Source organism: Ciconia boyciana, chromosome 7 (genome assembly GCF_034638445.1).
Source record: "Ciconia boyciana chromosome 7, ASM3463844v1, whole genome shotgun sequence".
Lineage (NCBI taxonomy): Eukaryota > Metazoa > Chordata > Aves > Ciconiiformes > Ciconiidae > Ciconia > Ciconia boyciana.
In genome coordinates this window covers 37,891,672-37,914,584 of record NC_132940.1, presented here as the reverse complement: position 1 = coordinate 37,914,584, position 22,913 = coordinate 37,891,672, and the positions used below count along the sequence as shown (strand labels likewise).

The 22,913-nt window shown below is 43.9% G+C and overlaps 1 protein-coding gene across 4 annotated transcripts; it reads right to left on the bottom strand.

The window, feature by feature from the left end:
- Positions 1–1,685: 1,685 nt before the first annotated feature.
- Positions 1,686–22,718, bottom strand: UBE2G2 (ubiquitin conjugating enzyme E2 G2). 4 transcript variants are annotated; one of them, XM_072868877.1, is made up of 6 exons: positions 22,582–22,718; positions 14,770–14,805; positions 14,637–14,682; positions 8,891–9,009; positions 5,656–5,796; positions 1,686–3,749 (listed from the first exon to the last, which is right to left on the bottom strand). In XM_072868877.1, exons 1-6 carry the CDS (start codon positions 22,622–22,624, stop codon positions 3,622–3,624), a joined length of 513 nt encoding a protein of 170 aa, XP_072724978.1. In that variant the 5' UTR covers positions 22,625–22,718; the 3' UTR covers positions 1,686–3,621. The 4 variants fall into 4 exon arrangements, with proteins under 4 accessions (XP_072724978.1, XP_072724979.1, XP_072724981.1 ...); XM_072868878.1 differs by having other exon boundaries at positions 1,686–3,734; XM_072868880.1 differs by lacking the exon at positions 22,582–22,718 and adding an exon at positions 22,560–22,578.
- Positions 22,719–22,913: the final 195 nt, after the last annotated feature.

The following is a 22,913-nucleotide window of genomic DNA, read 5'->3' as shown; positions in this document are numbered from 1 at the left end:
CGCCTGGCACTGGAGACAGACATTTCAGGTCTGTGCTGACAGAGCGGGTGTTTCTCCTTTCAGTTCTCACAGGGCTAAAACATACACAGCATCCTCACCAAGACGCAACTTCAGGAGGAAAGCAAGGATCTTCCAGAGACGCAGAGCTTTCACCATTTCATCTCAAAGGCAGCGCACCACCTTACATTCATGATATAGCTCCAGCCAAAAAAAAGCTAGAAAGAAGCCTGGGGTTGGCTCTGCCCTGAAGCTGCAGCCATTTCATGTGGCTCCAACACACCTCACCTGGCAGCTTGCACTTTCAAAGAACTGCTTGCATGCACACAGGCACACAAAACACAATTAATGAATGTCTCGAATCCCACTGTGTATGCTCTGACACAGCCCCATTTGCCAAGAAAAAAAAGTGTGCGTGTGTGGATGTATGTATATACAAAAGCTTTAAAGAGGACGTTGCTTGCATTTTTACAGCTTTGTTGAAGGGTTTTGGTTTTTTTAATATAAGAGCCTAAAGCAAATATAACCCAGAGAAAGGGGGTTTTTTAATCTTTAATACTTTACTTGCATGCGTAACAGCTGTAAAGCTCCAACACTCCCCAAGGAACATGTTTTATAGTAACTGTTTCAGACTGAAAAAAGGCAACTGCTCAGAAAAACATTGCTACTGGCTAGTATTACACACTCTGCCAACATGAGTATTCTTTTATGAAGGGAGAGGATTAAGCCTTTCAGGGAAGTCTATCACAGGATCAACACAGCGGCTTTACAAGCTTTAACTCTCAGGTGTTCCCCAGTTGTAATAAGCTGCCTGTGTGGTGAAACCCTCTCAGGGCAAGCTGGGCACAGCAGGAGCCCACCCGCCTCTGCACAGGCATGGAGTTGTGCAAGATGAACCCTCATGCTGTGTGCAAGGATTCAGTTTATTACAGAATAATGATGAGGAGTTTTTATTTCTTTCCTGCGAGTAAAACAAACAGGGAATCTAACATGCAGACTGCAATGCCATGTTTAAGCCTTTCAATGAACACAAATGCTCACCGCCGGTTTCAGCTAAGCAAACAGCCATCGTTCAAGGACAGTTCTTCTCACCTTGACAAGGCAAGTTTTAGTCCTCTGAGGTGGACTTCTGCTTACATTTTGTCACCTGCAAGACTGCCTGGTGTATATGTTCACTGGGTGGCTTAAAACACCTGAGTTAGCAAGCCTGCTGCATGCCAGTCACTTAAAAAGAAATTATTTTATTTCTAAGCAACAGAGATTTGGGGACTATGGAAATTCTCAGTAGGAATTGGACATCTAACTGACCTTCTCAAATCCAAGAGCTAATATCAGCAGATTTTGAATGATATATTAAAACTCGTGATCCACCTGTTGCCATAACAATATCTTCCTAGGCCAGACACATGGATCATAACAAGACCTTTGTAAGAAGCAAACTGCATCACATCTGCTGGCTGTCAGATTTTTATAGTTTTCTTTGAGTTATCAGGTCACTGCCATCATTAGAGACAAGACACTTGCCTGGAAAGCCCAAGCAACTGTGTCAACTCTTCCACTCTTCTAAAGCATCCCATGTTTTAACTGCCTCAGAAGAAACCCTTCCACTCCTTTGGATCAAGTCAGAATTGGACTCTCGACCAGTTGGTTACCCATATAAAACACCCACTGCAATACATTTGCATACATCTATGAAAGGAGAAAATATAATCACTTTATTTTCAGTATACAGACTAAATCCCACCATAAAATAAAGGTAATGAGTGAGTACACATGAATAAAATACCCTGCACTTAAAAAAAGCCCACTTTTGCCACATCTGCTGAATCCATCATTTGCCATGTGGTGCTCACAGCTCTCCAGCGTTGTTTCCAAAAGCGGCTGCAGTACTCCCAGGAGCAATGCTCCATCTACTACAGTTCAAAAACAGTCCCAGTTTGCATATAAGTGCTACATTTTCCTGTATGCCTTGAAATACTAGTTAGGTACAATGCTATTTCATCATCTCTGCTCCCAAACTATGTCAGGTCCTGCTCCCACCCTTACACCAAAGCAAGAATTACTTCTACAAGGAGGTAAAATCAGCAAGTTGTAGCAATACAAACTCTTCAGAGGTGCAGAACAATGGCATACTGCAATCTGCAGCACGTGAATATGCAGCACAGACAGCAAGACATAAATACTGACAAGTTGTACACATGCGCATGCACACAATCACCTCTGTAAAGCTTTCTCCACGGTGCGACTTCTTCCATGTCACATGCTTTTCACAGAAAAAAAATAAAGCCCTTCTCAAATTTAGCCCGTTTAAAGCTGCCAACAAAATTTGATTCCATGTGCTATCAATGGGCATGTTATTGCTTGTAGTAAATTGGAAAAGATTTTGACCTACACAAGAGATTTACTTGCAAAACACAAAGGTCACCCGTGGCCTAAGCAGTTTTACAAACTGGTCATTGCAGCTGGTATTTCCCGCACCCTCCACACCAGCAGTGGGCTACAATACTCTGCAGTTCTAAACATGTGTCGTACCATCCTCTAGAAACACAGTCAGTGTCTTCTCTGACTCATATTTAAATACACAAGAACAGTCAACATAAAGAAGTGTTACAGTTAATTTTACAAAATTCATCACGTTCATCTTCACTCGTTCACCTGAAAAATGGGTGACCTGGGCCATAACAGCAAAGGCCAGCGGTGCCTAATCCTCTCAACACCCAAATGTCAACAGAACAGGAGCTGACATTATTGCAGAGATACTTTACATGCCCAATGGAGCAGACACATTCTCACTGCATTTTCAGGCTGCCAATGACCTAACTCGCCCATGGTGAACCTGACCAAAGTGTTTAAGAATCCAGTCTTTACATCCTGCACCTCTAATTGAATGTAAAGTTTACAATTGAGTGTCTTTAAGGAATAATAAAGCAGGTCTTGGGATTTCTTCCAAGGAAACACTGACTTAAAGGCTCAGTACAAACTCACAGTGTTACGTGGGAACATCAGCCCATTCTAGACACCCAGACAGTCACTTACAACTCCCTAGATCTTCTCTTAAAGTTACTTGCTGCACAATCACTTTCTTTGCTAATACATCCTGACTATAACCTTGTTTTTCAGCCTCTCTTGCTAACTATACTCTTCAATCAGTTCTGACTGCAAATGCTGTCCTTAACTTAGTGAGTATCATAAATTTGATAGGTTATTTCCTGTCTACTGGTGCTCCAGAGGCAATGCTACCTATAAAAACATACAACTAATTCTTCCAGCAGGTGATCCAAACCAGCTCTGTTCTCAAACAGCAGATTGGCAAAGGTGGGCTGCAGACTGCAAAGTCTCCAAGCTTTCCATGCCATGAAGTGAGGTAGCAACAAGCAGCCTTTGAAACAGCATTGTCTCTGTATTTTTCCCTAGTATTAAATCCCTTTTCCACATCATTTATAGTGAGTGAATTAGAGGCTTCTCTGGAGCAGTGGAAGAAGAGAAGAGATGGTAAATAAATAATGAATGATAAGAAGGACTAGGCCAATAGTTTTGCAAAGTTTTCCTTTTTGGTATCAGCACTGAGCACTGCTTGTTTTCAGGTGGAGAGAAATAACAAAACACTTCAGTCTCTTTGTGAGCTTAAAGTCCAAGTGACTTCTGCACAATCTGCTTGGCAATTTTGTTAAATTGTTCTCTGTCTTCCCGCCACATCTTGGAGGCGTCTACATTGGCTCCACTTTCATCATTTGGCTCTGAAACGAGAAAGACTGAAAGATAGGTGGGCAGGTAGGCAATGGAGCAAGACCCTCGCTTTTTCAATAATGCCTCTGTACTGCCACTTCCCTGTGGCTTTAGCACACTTCCCCTGCTTGGGACTACAGAAACACCACTAAAGAAAATCCAATGACAGCTGCTGGATTCCTGAATGGTTCTGATTTAACTGATCACATGAGAATATCACAGCAAGGTCAAGTTTAGGTAAGAAACAAGTGGCAGAGGACCAAGACTTTCCTTTGTTTACGCTCTCAGCAGTTGAGCCCCAGCATGCACATGGAACAACACAATGCAGCACCACCAGTGTCGTCAAGGGTTTTTAAAACTGCACACTGCTCCCTGTAAAATGTTTTTTCTGGTTCTGTGGCTTCACAGACACAAAGCCCTCCCAATCAGGCCACCCAAACAGGCTCTGTCACTCTTTGGGATAGCTTGTTCTATTAAAATACAACAAAACAAACCAAGAGAACCCATAGAATGCTTTCATTTCTGCAACATTTTTCACCCAAGGATTTCAGAGTGCTTTACAAAGTACATTAAACCACTGTGACTCCCACACTTCATTTTCTAATGCGGGATTTATCAGGTTTGTGGTCAGTGGAACAACTGTCACGGGATTAGACAAGTCAGTAAGACAGAACGTACTCTACCCATTTTGCTTCACACACTAGTCCAAATCCACCCCAGCCCAGTTCCTGGCAGACATCTTGGGCTCATGTCTTTCTCGACACAATGCTGATGGTCGCCCCTTAAAAGCCAGTAGATGTGCAGATCACCCAGTTTGGCAAGCTTGGGCTTACGCCATCTGCAGAGCCAGAGCCGAGAGTTTGCCAGCAGCCTAAAAGAAGCTGACCACTGATGTTTTAGACTAATTCCTCCAAAAGCCATGGGAAAACAGGAAGCACAGGCAGAGAACAAGAAAGATCAGGTGACTCCCACACTAACCAGTCTAGGTAAGGCTGCACCACAAACCAAGTTCTTGGAGGCCACAGGAAGCCCAGCGAGGTACTGTTTGTCTGCACAGCTTCCCAACAGTAGGTTACTATTCTGAAGCTAAAACAGTCCCACGTAAGAATCTGTTGTTTGCTCTTTGATCAAATTTGCTGCTTCTAAACCCTCCAAACTGTCTAAAATCTTTTATCATTCAAAACCAATTCTAAGGGACACAGCTCTGCCCTTTTTAGGCAATTCAGTGGCTCTGTCCACTATGTGGAAAAGGATCCATCTTTCAGGGAGCTGTACACAACAGAGCTGATCCATAGCCCTTGCTGGATTTAGGGAAAGACATTTAAAAGGCTGCACAAAAAGTTTTTCACCCCACCCCTCTTCTTAAGAAGCCTTCCTCTGAACCAGAGATGGCAGAATGGGGTACATTCCCAGGCTGGCAAATAACAAACAGAAATGGAGGGTGCTGGCTTGTGAATCACAGAGGCCGTGGACTCCAGTTTACCATACTGGTTAGATCTGGCTGGTAACCCTTCAGCTGCTAAAGCCAAATCCAACACAGGCTGTAATCAATAACTTTAAGACCTGCAACAGCTGAACAGACATCATAGCAAATACAAAAATGGAGCACAGGTTTTGAGCAAGGAATCAACTGAGCCTCTGGACCCACCTGACCATCACACCATCTGCTTGGTTGCTGCTGAGCTGGAAGGAAAGCAGTGCAGTCGCTCGCAAAGCTGGAAACACCTGTTTACTAATTCAGTCTTATTTTTTTCAATTATTTTCAGAGAACTCATTTATTAATAAATAAATACTAGGGCTTTAAGAACGGTGGTTGCTGCTGAGCAGCTTTAAATGTCCTTTGCTCCCTTAACAAATCAAACAGCAAGAAGCAGCTCTAGCTAACTCAGTAACTGCTATCTGAGCTACTGCTAATAAAACAGCACTCCTTACCTGCCAGCATGCTAACAACCGACAAGAGGATCTTTTCCACACTCTGCACAGGACTCCACCGCTCAGCGCTGCTCTCATATCCCATGGGATCATCCCCAGGAGCGTGAAGAATAGAGATGCAAACTCTCCCATCTGGGTAAACTGCACAAGACGTACAGGGGATTGATTGTTACTCAGTGGAAACACTTGACCTCTCCAGATCTTTAGCACAGATGAATGTTTGGACTTGACCTTTGTATGACTGAAGCTAAACCCAGTTTTAAATTTCCTCTTCCAAAGGCAAGAGGACACAAAATCTGAAAGACAAAAATCTAGCAAAAATTTCCCTTAAGCAAATCCAATAAACTTGGGTCATCCTTCCCCAACATAAGCCTGCTGGGAGCACTCGTGTCATTTAATAACCAGTGACAGGCTCCATGGAAAAAATAAGAGGTGCAGCCTGGTGGAACAAGGCAAGTATTTATGCACAGACACAGCTCCAAGCAGGTAACCAGTGCTACTTAAATTGAAGGGTAACAGTCACACAGCACTGAACGCATGTTGGAATCCTCCACTGGACTGTGACCATAAAAAGAATTAAGCAAACTTGCTCTGCTGCAGCAAGGAGGGAAAAGTGGTATGTTATAAACAATATAAATCATCTTATTTTGAACATTACTGAGGTGCAACCAGAAGAGTTCACACTACTTTTTAAAATTTTGCTTAAAGCTCAGCTGCATTAAAGCGCATGGAAGCAAGGTAACCTATCAATTAAGGATACAGACATCCTCCTCTCCCACCTTTAGCGTATGCAAAGCATCTGCAACAGTACAAGTCATCTTCACAGATACTGGACTCCACTGACTTGATGAGGCCAAAGAAAGGTTGAAGAGGCAACACAAAGAGAATGGAGTTCAAAACACTGCTTTAGCAACATGGCCTAATTCTGCAGCCTCCCAGGGAATGACAACTTTAGCCCAGTATTTTCAGTGCTTCTATGCCTCAGGTGACCAAAGGTGTGCCATTGCCAGGAAAACAAGACAAAACAAAAAGAGGGAATGACCACTGGAGGCAGTTGTGCTCGTTTCTAGTTCCTTCCATTCACCCAGCTAATGTCTGCACAAGCCTGCAACACATAAGCACTTCGGAAGACTTTTATTTACATCCCCTCCCTTGCAGCCCCAGGCTGGAGACTGGAGCTGGTCTAGCCAGAGCTGGAAGAGATGAAAACAGCACATGCTGAATCAGCACTTCTCCTTGAAAGTTAGGAACACACTGGTAGAAGGTATTTCACTTGTAAGTTACTCTATGTTTTTATGCAGTGCCTCATTTAAAACAGCTGGACCACACTGGCACAGTCAAGACAGCAAAGGGTGATTCCAGGAAGACATACGCATCTTCCCACTTTGTCACTAAGTGCTAATGCAAGACTTGCCATTAATCACTACTTTGAAGCCAGAGCATCCATGAACATCATCTTATTTTAAGAGAAGATAGTTCTGCGGTGTCTCAGTTCCCCCTGTACATAACACAAACAGCAAAGATAAGGTAACACAGCAGACTTTTTAAACATTTTCCTGGCAATTCCTCACAGGTGGAGGAGTAAGGACTTAAGGAACAGAAAAAGCACAGCACAGCCACCCATTTCTATAGCCTTTCTGGGTGTAACCAGACCGCCACAATTCCACCTGAGAAGAAAGATTCAAGTGTCTACTTTTGGTGATCTCAACTTTAGATTAACGTGACCCAGAGTCACGGGAATTTAAAGAGCTGAGCTGACCATCCAGCATGTTCCAGTTAACCTCACTGAGGAAGTGCCCGCATGTACAGCCATTCTGTAACATATGAGAGCCAGGCAGTTTGTGCTTCTCCGCACCCTACTCCTCCTAGCTATGCTGCACACAAAGCAGCTGTGAGCAGCAAACCTCAAGCCAAGTCCAGAACTGGAGCTGAAGAGTATTGCATGGACACGGATTTGCTCACAGAGACCTGTCCTGCCAAGAAGTTTGGGTGAATTAGTCCAGCTGGAGCACGGTGCCAATGCAGCCACGCTACTTCCAGGTGCCAAACGTTGCATTGCTGCAGACATCAGAGCTTCAGAGGTGATGCTACACTGCCCTGGGCACGTCCGCACAGTTCTACACTGTGACGTGCAGGTGTGTCCTCCACAGGAGAACAGAAAGATGCTTGTGGATTAAATGGGCAAGAATCTGCATCAGTGGTGTTTTGAGAAGGGAAGAACAGAGGATCTTCAAGAAATTGCAAAATTCCTTGGAATAGGATGAAATAAATCAATTCCCAGCTGAGATTAAGATTTGTGTTGTGCAAGTGCAGGAACATCAGCTGGGAAGAAAACACTAGGCAGAAGGGCAGCATTTTCCTTTTATTGCTCTCAAGCGGCAGAGACCTAATAGCCTAGAATACAGATTGAGCCCATGAAATCTGGGTGATGATAAACAATATTTACACAATCCATGTTGATTTAGCAGATGTCATAAGCACCAATTTTACAAAGAATGCCAAGGCTGACTCCAGAAAGTAGTGCTCCAGGCTGTGAAAGGGGGCTTTAGGGTTTTTACCTGTCCAAGGCTCAAACTTGTTAGCTGTACTTGTTGCTACTTCAATTACTCCCACTGGAAAGTCTTAAGATAATATTGTCACCATCAGAATTACAAAGAAAAGGCCAGCAAAGTCTTAATATTAAACACCGGCAAATGTGTCATCTGCTTGGACAGAGCACTCTGTATTTCAGAAAGATCACATCAGAAATGTTACTAAACCTGTGACTTAATGGGGAAGAAGCCATGGTGCCAAATAAAGCTGCATCCAAACTTTGATCAATATGAACAAATTTTCACTCGTTAAAATAACACCAAACTACTTAAATACAAGCCACAGAGCACGACTGGAAAGCGTCTGTATTAATTCACTAAATTTCACATCATGTGCAGAAAATTTATCTTTAGACTATTTATACAATAGTTACAAGTATTCCTGGAATGATCTTAAATGCAGTGAAATTGTGGGAATCTTTATTTGATTGTTTACAATCAAAAGGTATATGAGGAATAATGTGATAAAGAGACCCTAAGACAGAATAAAGTTGCTGGGCAGCTGAACACTCCTACTGCACACTCAAGGTTGGAAAGGGAGACAACCACTCTTGGTAAGGATGCCAGCTCTCCTGCTGCAAAAGTTTGGTTTTAAGGTGCACAAGCAACCCACTCCCCCGTACGTCCTGCTGTGTCAGACTCACTGTTCGGATGGAACATCTCGCATGTGAACCTCATCTTCGGAGGACTTAATGGGTAGTCGAGTGGAAAGCTCAGAATAGCAGGGAAAACCCCATACTCGAAACAGGTGTCTTCAGGACCCCTAGAAACAGACAAAAAGCTATTCATCAGTTTTAAACAGTTCTTTCACCCAAATTCTTGTCTAATGAGACATCTGAGGTGTGGGTTATATCATCTTCTCCAGAAAACAAAGAGTTAATGTACTCTTACCCCACACCTCATAAACTTAAATCCAAATATGGGGTTTGGGAGGGAAGGGGGAAATCAAAGCTTGCACACTAAATTACTAGGAAGGTCACAACACTGCTTAATTAGCAGGGTGTGTCTGAATATAATTGGAGTATCTGGCTCCAAGGCATGTTCCAGGATTTGAGCATCTGCATGTCAAGAGAAAGCAGAGGCAGGTGTGGGACTCCTGTGCCTTTGAAGATACTGTTAATGCTGCACAAGACAGAGATGTCAAATATTGTAGCTCAAAAATAATTTATAAAACCTACGGAGATGCAAACTGCCGGTATCAAGCATAACCACACATAAACACTTATCACTATCTGATGCAAAAAACACAGCAATGTTTTGTAAAAATAAAAACACAGCTCAGGGACCATAATTGCTAGATGCAGGACAACAATGTTTCTTTGCAGACTTAAGGTATTTAGTTTGCACTCCCTCAAGTGCACATGGAGAACAAGTGGCTTCATCAGGGTTCTTGTAGAAACATTTCCTTATTGTGTTCATCATCTAGTTCAAAGTGCAATCAAGTTGAGAATATAAAGACAACTATTTTACTCTCCCTATGTAAAACATTTTTGGAAGGTGAGCAGAAAAGTTTATTACACATGACTTATTCAAACTTGATAAAACATCTGGAAGTTGTAAGACAAACATGATCTCCCCTGATTGGAAAGATCACAAAACAAGCTTCATCACTGAAAATCTTAAGCCAAGGAAACCTCATGTATTTAGTAAAAAGCTCTTCAAACAAGGTTTATACTGTGGGAAATAAGGTTTAGGAATATATTCATGCCTCTTCCTCCCAATCCACATTCTCCATGCCAGAAAGAACATAGACGTTCAAGGACTCCTAACAGTTAAGACTGCAATTAGTAACCGACAGAAAAAGAAAATTGAGACCAGCAAAACCTAAAGCCCTAGGAGGCTCACTCTCTTAAACTTTGGGATTCAAAAGACTTGGCTGGTAGATAAACACAAGAACTACGTGATTTAAACCTGAATATTGACACTGGCGGGTAAGATGAGAGAAATGCATCAACATATTGCAAGAATGAAAGCTAAACCACCTCAACCATTTTGTTTCCTTTCTGGCCTTTTCCCTAAATTTAGTCGGGATTCAATTCACATCTGAGAGCAAACTGAATGCATTTTTTCATGAAGATTTTAATTTCAGCTACATTTTAAAGGCTTATTGTTGAACTTCTAAGACTATGTACATACACATATTGAAAAGCTGGTGGGTGTCTTATGTTCTGTTTTGAGAGCAAACACACAGCCTTAAGGGCTCTTCTGTCAAATATGTTAATCCAACACGCTCCATTTTAGGCCCTGTATTATGTGAGGAAAATGCTTTTGTTTTAGCTATTCATTGCTGCCAGGATCAACTTCAAAGAAATTATTAAAGTTAATCCAAGACAGCATTTGCAACTACAAAACACTCAGGAAGCCGCAACATTTAAACTTGACAGCATCACTTTCAGTTCAAAAAGGACATGGGCAGGGCCAGAGAGGTAAAGAGCACAGCACCTTTTGCAGTCGCACCACCTGCTCTGCAGCAATTTCAAAGTACACCACATTCAAAGCCTCCGTGCCTTATGCTATGATCTCGTCTGAGCTGCTATGCTAGTTGAAGTCCAGACTACCCAGTACTTGATTAGGCTTCCTCTAAGAAACACTCAGACCACCCAGTGGTGACACCCATCTCACTGAGCAAAAAGCACCCAGCCAACAGGCCAGTTGCCTTAAGCAGCTCCCATACCCCAGGAATGACAAAACACTTGCCATTACCAACCATGTGCACAGGGAAGGCACTCATCCTGCACAGGCTTGAAGCATACAACTCTAAGAAAAACCTTGTCCTAAACCTGCTCCATCTAAGACTCTTTGCAGCCTGCAAAGCAGGCAGTCTCTGCATCTTTTTCTGCGCATGATGCTATACTCTACAGACTTTCCTAAAGCACTGAGGAGCGGACATCAGTTCTCCTCCAGCCATTATATGGCATTAAATGTCTTGCTAGGCAACCAGACTGTTTAGTTGTGCGAGAGATGTTACAAACAATTCTGTCAACATAAGACCTATCATGAAAATAAGGAACTCTGAACTCCATGAGCTAGCTATTACTTAGGCAAGGGGAAGAAAAGGTTGGCGAGTATCTGCCAAAATAGGAGGGAACAGCGCATTGATGAGGACAATTAATTCTGTAATCATAGCTTCACGTACATTTGTAAATGGCTTCTTACTTGTAAAAAGATGCTGGAAAAAGACCAAAACCCACAGTCATCAGATGCCGAAAAGGGGAATTCCATGCTAAACAAAAGTCATAAGCCTAATTATAGATCTAATTACCTTTTCAGACAGGTTTTTGATAAGTTGACTTCAATTTATTATACTGTTTCATTTTCAAGCGATCTTTAGGCTAATAAGGTTCTTAATTACATGGTTTTGCGTCTTTTGGGGATAAACTTTAATAGGAACACACACTTGTATATGCCAACCAAAGAGGGCAAAACTTGGTCTTGAAATGTTAAATTCACGAACTTGCACAACACAATGCAGCTTGTAGGACCTCATGCAGCGCTAAGGAATTGAGCATCATTATGGTAAACTCTCTTGACATGCTGGGGCTATTTATCATCACAAATAAGTCACCCTGTTGCAAAGATTTGGCTTTCATAAATACTCTAATTCAGCTACTGTTTGATGTCTCATCAAAAGGGTGCATTTTATGCCAGACTTCAAACCTCCACTGTTCAGAGAGATTACCACATTGTATTTTCAGTTCTGGATCTATTACACTCACTTTGGGAGCGTAAGAACTGTTCTGTCATTCAGACATGTCAATACAGCCTTAACATTTATAAGTTTGACATTTATCCAGCACTGCTGCTGCAGGCAAGAACACCGGAAATACAAATTATTATGACCATTATTTTAAAAGACATTCTTTTATCTCCGAGCCAACCTCTTACATCAATCTTTGTAACATTCCCCAACCCACCTCTGAATTGATAAATGGGCCATGTCTTTTCTCTCTTAGGTCTTTTTTTTTTTTTTTTTTTTTGCTATTATATGTGCTCTAGCTTTATATAAATTGGGTGAAGGAAAAAAAAAGTATTCTGTTCTTGTCATTATTATGCTACTTACTTACCTTTTGCACTTCATCTGTCTAAAAATTTGAAGCCAACTTTAATTTCCTCATCTGCACTTCTTTCATTCCCAGAATCTCACACAGCACATTTGAGATTACAAAACCTTTGAGAAGATTATCACAGACAAATATAAACAAGTCATTTAGCTTCTTTTCCAAATGTACGCAAACACTTCTACTTATAAGAGTTTCGTAAAGAGATGAAAGTAACCCAACGTGTTTAGGGTAAACATGTTTCTATTGTACCACAGCTTCAGAATTTAGCTGATCTTAAAATATAATTTTATTATGACACACACACAATACAGTAACCAAAATTAAAGCACCTCCGCCTCTCATTTCGCGCTGACAAAGACCTGAAGCTCAACACTCAGCACTTTAAAGGGCTTTCAAGTCTGCAAGCAGCTCCTCTGTTGTTTAAGAATTACATCAGAAAAAATATTTTCTAGGTAATGAATCAAATCCAAAAGTACTTCTGTGTGCCCCCCATGAAAGCTCTACTCAACCACACAATCTCTGCTATGAGAAAGTACTGCTAGGCAGGAATTTCCTTCCATATTCCAAGAAATGCATTAAGTCCTCTGGGACTTCTACACTCCAAGCAACGCACAGCTGTCTGAACTGAAATTTGGTACGTCACAAAGTGCATGTTTCAGAAGAGTGATAACTATCCCACTTGCAGAAGGAGAAAGCGTTAAGACACTGCAGCCAACATCTTTAGTGGCAGGCAACAAATTACCTATTTCCGTGCTAAGTGTTTATTTTCAGGGGACTAAGCTACCAGGAAGTACAACCTGTTCATCACAGGATAAATCACTGCACATAAGCAGAGGCATCTGCCAACTCTTCATATCAATCATCAAACAAGCAGTGGTAATCCAAACCTCCATTTACCAAGGCCTAAAATAACTCCGAGGCTCACCCTTGCCATAAAGTAGGATCACCCACACAGCCAGCTTGTGTGGAATAGGTGATACGCTATAGCTTGGGACGCTTTTGTATGGACGCAGGTTGTGTACCTGATCCCAAGAGACAGAAATCTCATTTTTCATCCCTAGTCAACACACTCCAAGCAAACCAAGCTAGGAAAATTCTGTCACCCACGCTAGTTGAGAATCTCATAAGTCAGCACTGGTGGTTGCAGTAAAAACCTGCCAAGAGCACAGCAGGCACGCTGCGAGCGGGACCACAGCCACCACCTGCTGCCTGTGGTGTCCTCTGGGACCCCCTGGCCCTGGCTGAAAGAAAGGAAGCCACCAACCCTTACTAAAGAAAACTTGAAACACAGAGCCTGGATCAACCCTAACAACACAAGACAGACTTAGTTTGGAGCTTCTTCATCTTTTAATTCTGTAGCATTTGCGTAAATTGTCAGACCTGAGTGACAAAGGTCTCTTTTCCTCTCCCCTACTGTTTTAGAACTTTATTTTGTAAAAATCACCAGTTATTCCATGTACTCAAAGTTCCCAAAGAAGGGTACAGCATAAGTAAGAGAGTACAAGCAAAAGAGAAGACAACTTGTAAGATGCTGGGCAAGATTTTGTCTTTTCCTGGCAAGTTTTGCTAGGAACAACCATACCCATCCATTTGGGAGTGGAAGGGGGAGGACACAGCTTTGTAAAGAAGTCTTTGTCACCCCTCAAAACAAAACAGGTAGCAATCAGAGCTATTCACCAACAGAAGAGCTTTCTACACGGAACCACTGCATCCAACATCTTTTCAACACCAGCCAATTCATGAAATGTAAAGAATTTCAAAAGAATTTTTTTTAAATTTGAATACTGTCTCAGATCAATCCCCTTCCATTTTTCTAGAACAAAATTGAAAAGTAAACTAATTTTAGACATTGATTTTTTTTCCTCCTATCACTGATAATCTGTGTATTTTGCTCCACTTAAAACATGAGAAAAACCTGTCCTGTACTTGCAGTTGAGTAACGTCCCCAACAGGTTTGTGTGACCTATTCATTGTTTCTTACAGTGTTTGTATATACAACATATATCCAAGGGAGCCCAAATGAGGATTCCTGTCAAATTTGCAAGTTACTTATGCTGAGTGTTGCTTATTATAATGACACCTGTACAACAAAAGATTAAGTCCCAATCCCAAATTATTAAGTCCACTTAAGTCCCAATACTGCCTCTGCCACACTGTTTAAATTCCAAATACAATTCCCTGTTTGGGTCAGAAAAGAAGTTTCCAGCCAAAGGTAGGCCAAGGTCGATGCTATGCAGAACTGATGTTATTTTTTTTACATTCTTGTCCTCCTAGAAGCTAATCATAATTTGCAAGTGTTGATTTCAGATACAAAACAATATTAACTCACATAATTAGAGCTTCCCATTCAAAGAAGTTCTCTTCATTCATGGGACCTATTAAGAAAAAACAAAACAATGCTTAGTGCTACCTGAATATAAGGCTAGAACTTCACAGTGCACAAACCCTGCTCAGCTCCTCACCTGCTACTATCCCTTCTGGTGGGTTCAGGGTCAGCTCTGTAAAAATAAAAGCACAAGGAAGGTTAACATGACCTGCAAGCCCGAGCATTTTGGCTAACATTTGTGTGGCCACAGCTTAGTACAGAGGCCCCAACAGCAAACACCCTTGGAGAAAAGCTTGAGGACACCATGGGAGGAATCTTCTGCCCATACTTTACTGGGCAAAACTCCACATCCAGAAGGCCCCAGTATCTCACTGCTGACAATTTAACTTCTTCATGCAAGACAGTTTTTTAGACAAAATTATTTGGCATTTTGTGTTTTTTTCAGGCTCCCAAAACTAGTCTTCCTAGGAGCAACAATTTAAAATTGAGAAGGAAGGAAAAAAACTCTTTCCACAAAGCACAGGAAATACTCTCCTCTTGGAGTACTGTGGTATCTGCAGGTACAAATTCAAGAGCATGAAGAGCAAACGGATTGTATTCCTGTAACCTCTCTGCACCAATTCAGACTTGACAGCATCTCAATACAAAACCCAAAACAACGCAAAAAGTTGGAGAAGCAGAAGCAAGAGAGATTTGACAAGCACCTACGTTCCTTGAATTAAATCCAACTCCCCCTGCGTGGCCTGGAAAACGTGAGTAAAAAACAGAAGCAGCAAACAAAAAGCAGCCTTGGCTGCACATGGCAAGTTTGGATCCATCAACCCTCACTTTCTGTAGGAAACTGGTACAATTCCAATTCATACAGTCACCTTCAGCATCAGTACCTCATTTCAAGCCTGCTGAAGCCCAGTACTCTGTGCGCTGATAAAATAATAACCAGTTTTTCTACTATCTAGTGCAATGACCACCAACTTCCAGTTTCCGAAGTCCCACGGGGTGGTAGCAACTGGTGAGGCAAAGTTCAGCTGTGCACAGGCAACCAGCAGACCTGCAGTCCCTGGGGGGCTGAACACCAGCCCCACAGCTCTGAGCGAGACGCGGAGCAGGCAGCAGGACCACTAGCAGGAGGTGATGCTCCGAGGCTGTCAGACCAGAGGAGGTGACAGTAATTAGACCAACTTAAGTAAGGGCTGTGAGCTGCTTATCTAGAACAGTGTTTCCTAACCAATGGCCTGTGGACTACTAGTGACCCGTAACACACAAAACGCAGCCACAGGAAACACCACATGCATTCCCACGCATGAAAACAAGCACAAATGCAGACCTAGGGAAGATGGGAAGTCACAAACCAACAAGAGACGCTTGACCTAATTTCTGTTAAGCTATATGTGAAAATTGTGGGTAGCGCTGCACAAAACAGTGCACAGATTTTTGTCTTAAAACAGATAAGTTACTGTTGGATTCAAAAATGTGCTGAGATATGCTGACACGAAAGATGGCAAAACTCTTCAGTTCACTCTGTCCCATTAACTTTGGCACAGACCTCTCCGATTGAAGTTCTGCACAGCAACAGATTGAAACTCAGTGTTATGGCTCCCCAGGACGTCCTGACGTTAAGGAGCAGATTTTTCCAGCTTGATAGTCTCTAACAGCTTTTCTTGTTGATGTTTTTAGACAGAGAGAGGGAGATGTCAAACCCAGGAGCTCCTGGAATAATTTTGCTCCATCTTGTGGCTCTCTCTAAGAAGAAAATCCCGCTGATATTTCACATTATTTCCCTTGAAAACCCCAGGAGCATTTTCATTTCAGACCCCGCACTGGCAGACAGCCCTTGCAACTGCCCAGTGGGAGCATCTGTGCATCCCCTGCAGCAGGCAGCCATGCAGAGGTGTGCCGTACAGCTCTCCACCCCCAAGGAAAACTGGGGCGGCGGGAAGCAAGAGACAAACCCTGCCAAGCAAAGGGTCTGTACAAGGATGGAGGTTCAATTCTCCACCTTGCTCAGCTCTCCCCTTGGAGACAGGTGAAAGAGGTTTCCATCCTGAAGGATCAGGCAAAGCAGTAACTAGGCAGTGCAGGGGCACATGAGCTTTGATTTTGAGTGGCTGCTACTATACCTGGTCACTGAGGAAGGAAAAACCCCTTTTCCACATGGGTGGTCACATCCTACCCCATGATTTGTCTAGAGCCATTCAAAGGGAAATTGGGAGCACAGCTTTTGGGGGCTACACAGCATGAATCGCCAGTAGCTGACAACATCAGCTGCTTTAGTCTCACCAGAGCCTCCAAAATAGGGTCATTTTAATGGAATGTCAGGAGGAATTTTTTCCAATTATTTTCAAGCGAGCAGCAAAAAGCACGTGATCGGAGCATTTGTTTTAACCTTTCACTGCAGAACGACTTTGACAAGTCAGCTAGGCCAAAGAGTCTCCTACTCCACTCTCCTCTGCCACCCCATCCCTCTGCGGCTGTCCTCCCAAGCAAGTCACGTGGCACAACAGGAGCACATCAGCAGATGAAACAGCCCGCTTTCTGCTCTCCAGGGAATGCAGCCTGGGGGTAACTTCTGGCTAGTCTGAGTTTGGCCTCCTGGCCTGCAAGACTCCTCCACGTGCATGGTTTAAAGCTTTTCCAAGGAAAGCTCTCCCCCTCTGCAAGTGCCACACCACACCGTCCTCTTGCCTGTCCACCCATGACAGCAGCGTGCCAGTGCACACACACACCACAGCTACCATCACTCAATGGCCTCAAACACTGATGTACCATTTCTGTTCCTATTTACACTATTTCTCAGTGATAGCAAGGAGTTGAACCCTCTACCCATGCTGAGCATGGACAGCATCCAACACAAGGTGTTGATGGGGGAAATGGGGATCCTGAAGCTACACCCACTAACTTAAGAGAGGCAGCTTGCACAAACTGAGAGCCACCTCCCTCGATCCCCTTTCTCTGAGGGGCAAGATCAGCAGAAAGACTTTGCAGGAGCCCTTGATACAGCAGCTTCTTGCCCATGGCTGACCAGTGACTGCGGGTCCAGGAAACAACTTCTGAGGGGTGGAACCTCACGATCTGTGAGACAACCGAGGTGGGAGCAGAACCGTCAGACACAGAGAAGCCCTCCTGCTGCGCTGGCACTGCAGCTCTGTCACCCTCACCTGGAGCTGTGGGACCCCCCACCTGTGTTGGAGAGCAGCCCCCGTTCTGCAGAGCACTTCCCCCCACTACCAGCCGGCAGATAACCTCTTTGGGGCAGGCAGAGCCAGGACACCACTTTCCTGTCCAGGTATTCTACACAGTGCCAACTACCAGAGCTGCCATCAGCAGGAGCCATGGGATAAAGCAGCCTCCTGAGGTGCCCACGGAGTACCCTACCACCAGGAAAGCCTTCAGCATTCCTACAGAGCAAATGCACAAGCAGCAATGTCTTATTAAGGGATTCCAAGAGATGGAAGGACAAGCAGTCAACATGGAAAAAAGGATAAAACAGAAAGCCAGAAAAGGAATCAGTTTTGAAAGAGGTAAAGGGGAAGGCCAAGAAAAGTCTCTGCAGAAAACAAAGGAGCAGCAGAGTCATGAGGAGAAGCTGAGGCTGGCAGCTGCTGCTGGAAGGGAAGGCTGTGGTGATGTATAGGCACCAGGTCACCTATACATCACCACAACCACTTCAAGGTGCCCCAGAGTTTGGGGGATAGTGGGGAGCTCTCTACTCAGACACATGTGTTGGATGCATGTTGGAGGAGCCCATGGTGGTGCAGCCCACCACCTGATTCAGAGCAACATCTCTCTTCAGCACTGGAGAGCATTAGGAGCAGTTTCCATCTTCATATCTCCATGAGGCATGCTGTTCAGTTTGCAGGGTGGTTTTGCTGCACGCAGTCATGGGATTTGCTTCCAAATCAAAATACAATTAAGTCCCAGCTTGTAGCACCATAGCTAAACCTTACTTTAAAGCTTTGCTTGTAAGCTGAGACTGAATAAAATGGAGCTGACACTAGTGAAGTGCAACACTTCTATTAGGAACTTGGGGCACATTTGGGTGCACACACAATCAATGCCCCCCTTTTCATTTCACTGCTCATTATGGAGTCATCATAGGCCAATTATGCCTTGGCCAAAAGGAGGACAACTGAAAACACACCTTCTTGTTAAAGCAGTTAATGAAAAGACTGATCACATTCTTAAAAGAGAAGTTCAACAGTATGCTTTCTAAAAACTGTATCAATTTAGCATTTCTCCAAGGTGATTAAACACACAAGACTCAGGAAATATTAAGGGCACATACACACTTCAGTATCTGATATCACCTGGACTGAGATGCTTGAAACCAGAATCTTCTTGTTCTACTCTGCTAGAAAGTCTGTTTTCTCCTCTCTTCTCTGATGTAGCATCCAACTGGCATAAGGTAGTTTAAGCTCAGGCAGACACACGGCACAGTGTGTCTGAGATATTTCCTAAGTGTTATGCTTTGGAAAGAGCATTTTCAAAGCAGGTTTAACAGAGACAGCTGCAGAGGCCTACCGCAAAACATTCATCCCTCTCTTCCCCCCGGCGAGAGCAGCTCATCACAATGCACCCCATGAGTTTCCTTCCAGCTCACACAAACTCTCTCCAAGCAATAAGGACAGGAAACATCAATTGAAGTGCTGCCAGATTTTGTTCTGTACGACGAAGGTGTATTTTTTTCTGTGAATTCTGAAATCTCAGAATTAACTTAAATCTCATATTTTTAACCCAACAGCACTCCCAATGATACCTGTCGGCACTACAATCCAACTGCTCTGTTACCTGTTTGTACCAGAAAGGAAATACAGTGCATACAACTACGCACTACAATACTTGCATCTCTACAGATTTGGCTTAATACTTTAAAAATAACCCATTTTAGATTTAAAAAGTCCAGCCAGTGGTATCTTCAAGATCATGCAGCCAGGAAACAGTAAATGTAGAAAAAGAAGATTTCCATCTCTTAACTCTCACAAGTATAAGCTGCTATTGAGAGACTAATTTCAGGCTTTAATACTACTAAATATGCTAAATCTAGAATTAATAACAAACATATGCTCTAACAGAAATGATGCCCTTTTTTATATCTGATGTTTTTGAAAGCTTTATCTAAATTGGTTCTGGCAGAGTAGAAAAATACTTGAATAAATATAAGACAGCAAAAAGTCATCGCGCTCCAAACATGCAAACAAAGATCTAAATGAGGACAAAAAATAAATCCATCTCATCTGGCTGCTCAGAGCCACCTTCCCTTCCTTCCCCACAAGGAAGGGAAAACAGTGCAAATTCACAGCCTCTCCCAAAATGGAATAATGTATTTGGGCTCCAACAGGTAGAAACTGCTCACAACATCAAGCATTTTTCACATAAGGTAACAATAAACCTTTATTTAAAGATTTAAACACACACACGCACATATATGGAAAAAAATCAAAGACCAAAACTAAAAAAAAAAAAGGCAAGTAAGGAAAGAATTAGAAGTCTGGTAAACCAAATACACCCACCAGCAAGGCACTGACTGCCAAACATCTCTGTCACAACTAGAAGTAACTAAAGGGAAGAGATAGAGAAGAAGAAGAGGAAAATTAAAGAAAAAAAAATTGTGTGCACAAATATATACATAGATATATACAAGATTCAATCCAAGGTGGGCAGCCAGGAGGAAGGGGTCATTTAAAGTCGTCTCCCCATTCCCATTCACCCAGGGCCACACAGTGCTTACGCCTGCACTGGGACCATGAACCAGGAACACGCATCGTCAGGAGGGAGCTGAAAGTTCACACAAAGCTGAACCTCAGACTACAGCCCTTTCCCAAGACAGGACTCCTTTTTCTTTTTATGCAAAACGAGTCAGCACAACTACCAACGACTAGGAACTACTTTTATTTTTCAAAATAACTTTTGCTGAAAATTTCTACAGGGCAAAACAGCTTCTGAAGAGCTACAACTAACTGCCAAGTCTTTTGTGAAACACTAGGTAGGGAAGGGTTATAATTCAGGCTTGATTCTGGGTTTTGTGTCAAAGTTTGATGAGCGCACCCACTAAAGGAAAGCAACAACCCTGGAAACGCACATACAGCACAGGGTAATCCAGCCAGCCACAGAAACCAAAAAGTCTGGCTTACTCTACTTCTGTAACTCAGGTTTCCAGAAGTAAAAGCATTGTACACTTAGTCATTGTAGATTACATTCATTTTTTACAACACTATGTTTTATTAGAGTCAGGAAAGTATTTATACAGGCAGATCACAAACAAGTTGTTATCTCAGTTCATGATAAGTGTTACTCTGGGAAACTATGAGGAGAAGATTCACGTAATGTCTCTCTGTAGCACTAAGTCAAATTGGTTTTGATGCTATTTAATATCACTTTTTCCCACAGAATTCATTCATACAAGACATTCTAGTAAGATCTCAGAGTTTCTCAACGACAAAGGATCAAAAATGTTTTTTGGGACTAAGGGAATTTATGTAAGAGAACAGATAAAAGCAGAGTCAAGTCTTTTTGCAGCTGCCTTTCAGGTCAGCACTTCTGGATTACAATAGAAAAATGCAGGTTTCTAGGACATGCCATCAGCACAAGCTTTACCCACACCGGCGGGGCTTGCTCACCACCCCAGCAGCTACCGGCAGCAGCCCAAGTGGAAGAGCACCCCAGGCCAGCCCTAGCCCTCACAAACACCTTTGTGTCAGTTCAGTTTAGAGACCTGTGCTCTGCAGAGCAGCCTGAGAATAAACACGGTTATTTTGTCAGGAAACATGCATCCATAAATACTCTAGTTTTATAGATGGAGTCTTCCACTAAATGATGGTAAAGCGAGAAACAACTCCTCATCCATGGACAACCTCAAGAGCTCTGTAAATGACCTTCACTGAAGCAAGAGGCCAGTTCTTACAGCCTAACACCATCCTTCACCTACCAAACACTTCTTTTTTTCCCCCATTGTACCTCCTTGCCCTAAATAAAAGCCAGAACATCAGAGGCCAAAAGCAACTAAGTAAATTAAAAAAAAGTATTTCTTGCCAAAAAAAGGCACCTTCAGACACCTCACAAGCTCACCGGGGAGCAGATCACCCACCCCAGGAGAAACAGGATGTCCCAGAGTGACCCAGCCCGCAGCAGCAGGTCCCTGCTCCGTCCGGTGGAGCCGGCAAAGATCACAGCTCGCCACTCCCTGCAAGTCACATCTCACACAGATTTTCAAACAAACAAGTCTATGTCGTTGATCACTAAATTCGAGTTTAAATGCTGTTACTAACCGCCCCGCTTCTGTTAAGGTCTTGACAAACACCTCTATCTTTGAGGTAACAAAGGCTGCTAGAGGCTGCAAGAGGCTTCTGTGGCTGCATTTTGTTCCACCTGGAAAATTTAACCAGGAAAAAAATAAAAAGAATTTGCCACTTGCGCAGGATTCCCAGGCATTCCCTATGACTAAGCTCCCTGTGCCATGAAATCCTAGATATGTCAACTGCGCACAAACTGCCCCTCGGTGTCCCAGCCGAAACAGCTAGGGCTCACAGCCAGGGTCGGTGTGCAAGATGGTTACCCACCTAGGCCTATAGCAACAGCGAAGGGAGAAGAACCTCACAGAGGGAAGGAGTGCCATCCATGACTCCCCCTCTTACACAGCCGCACTTCAAAGACTCCGGTGCTCCCTAAACCCCCGCCCTGGGTGTCTTTGTAGGGACTCAGGGAGAGCTCTGCAGGCCGAGCGGAGCGGAGCAGAGCAGCCGGCGGGGGGGCTGGGAAACCGTGGCCGGCGGGGCACAGGGAGGTGCCCCAGGCGCCGGGAGGGAGGGAGGCCCACGGCCTGCCCCGCCGCCGTCACCGCCCCTGCCCAGCCCGCGGCTTCCGGCTCTCCCGGGCTTTAAGAAGGATCCCGTCAGGAGGGGCAGCGGGAGAGAATACCAAGGAGTGCCCTACCCCGCCGCTCCCCCCGACTCACGCTTGTACTCGGCCATCAGCCGCTTGAGCGCCGTCCCCGCCATAGCGCGGCAGGCCCGCCCGCTCCCGCCGCAGCTTCCGGGCGGGCGGCTAGAGAGGACGGCCGTCTGCCGCTCCTTCTCTATGGTGCGCGCCCAGTCCTCCCAGCGCCGCAGCGAGACCGCGCATGCGCAGAGCGGCGCCCGCCGTGAGCAGCGCCAAGCACCCCCCGGCAGAAACACTCAATTAGAGCAGCGGGCTCGTCAGGGCTGCGCGGGCATTGAGAAACAGCCGGTCCCGGTAGCTATCCTTTAGGAAACAGGCTGCAGGCACGGAGGGAAAAACTACAGCTGC

What these genes read in the sequence shown, in the direction of transcription:
- UBE2G2 (XM_072868877.1), bottom strand. Translation starts at nt 22,624, where the DNA reads ATGGCGGGGACGGCGCTCAAGCGGCTGATGGCCGAGTACAAGC. An exon ending in GAATGGGAAGCTCTAATTAT is followed by an intron (nt 9,010 to 14,636) that starts GTGAGTTAATAT and finishes GTCTGTTTCTAG; the next exon opens with GGGTCCTGAAGACACCTGTT. An exon ending in CGAGATGTTCCATCCGAACA is followed by an intron (nt 5,797 to 8,890) that starts GTGAGTCTGACA and finishes CGTCTTGTGCAG; the next exon opens with TTTACCCAGATGGGAGAGTT.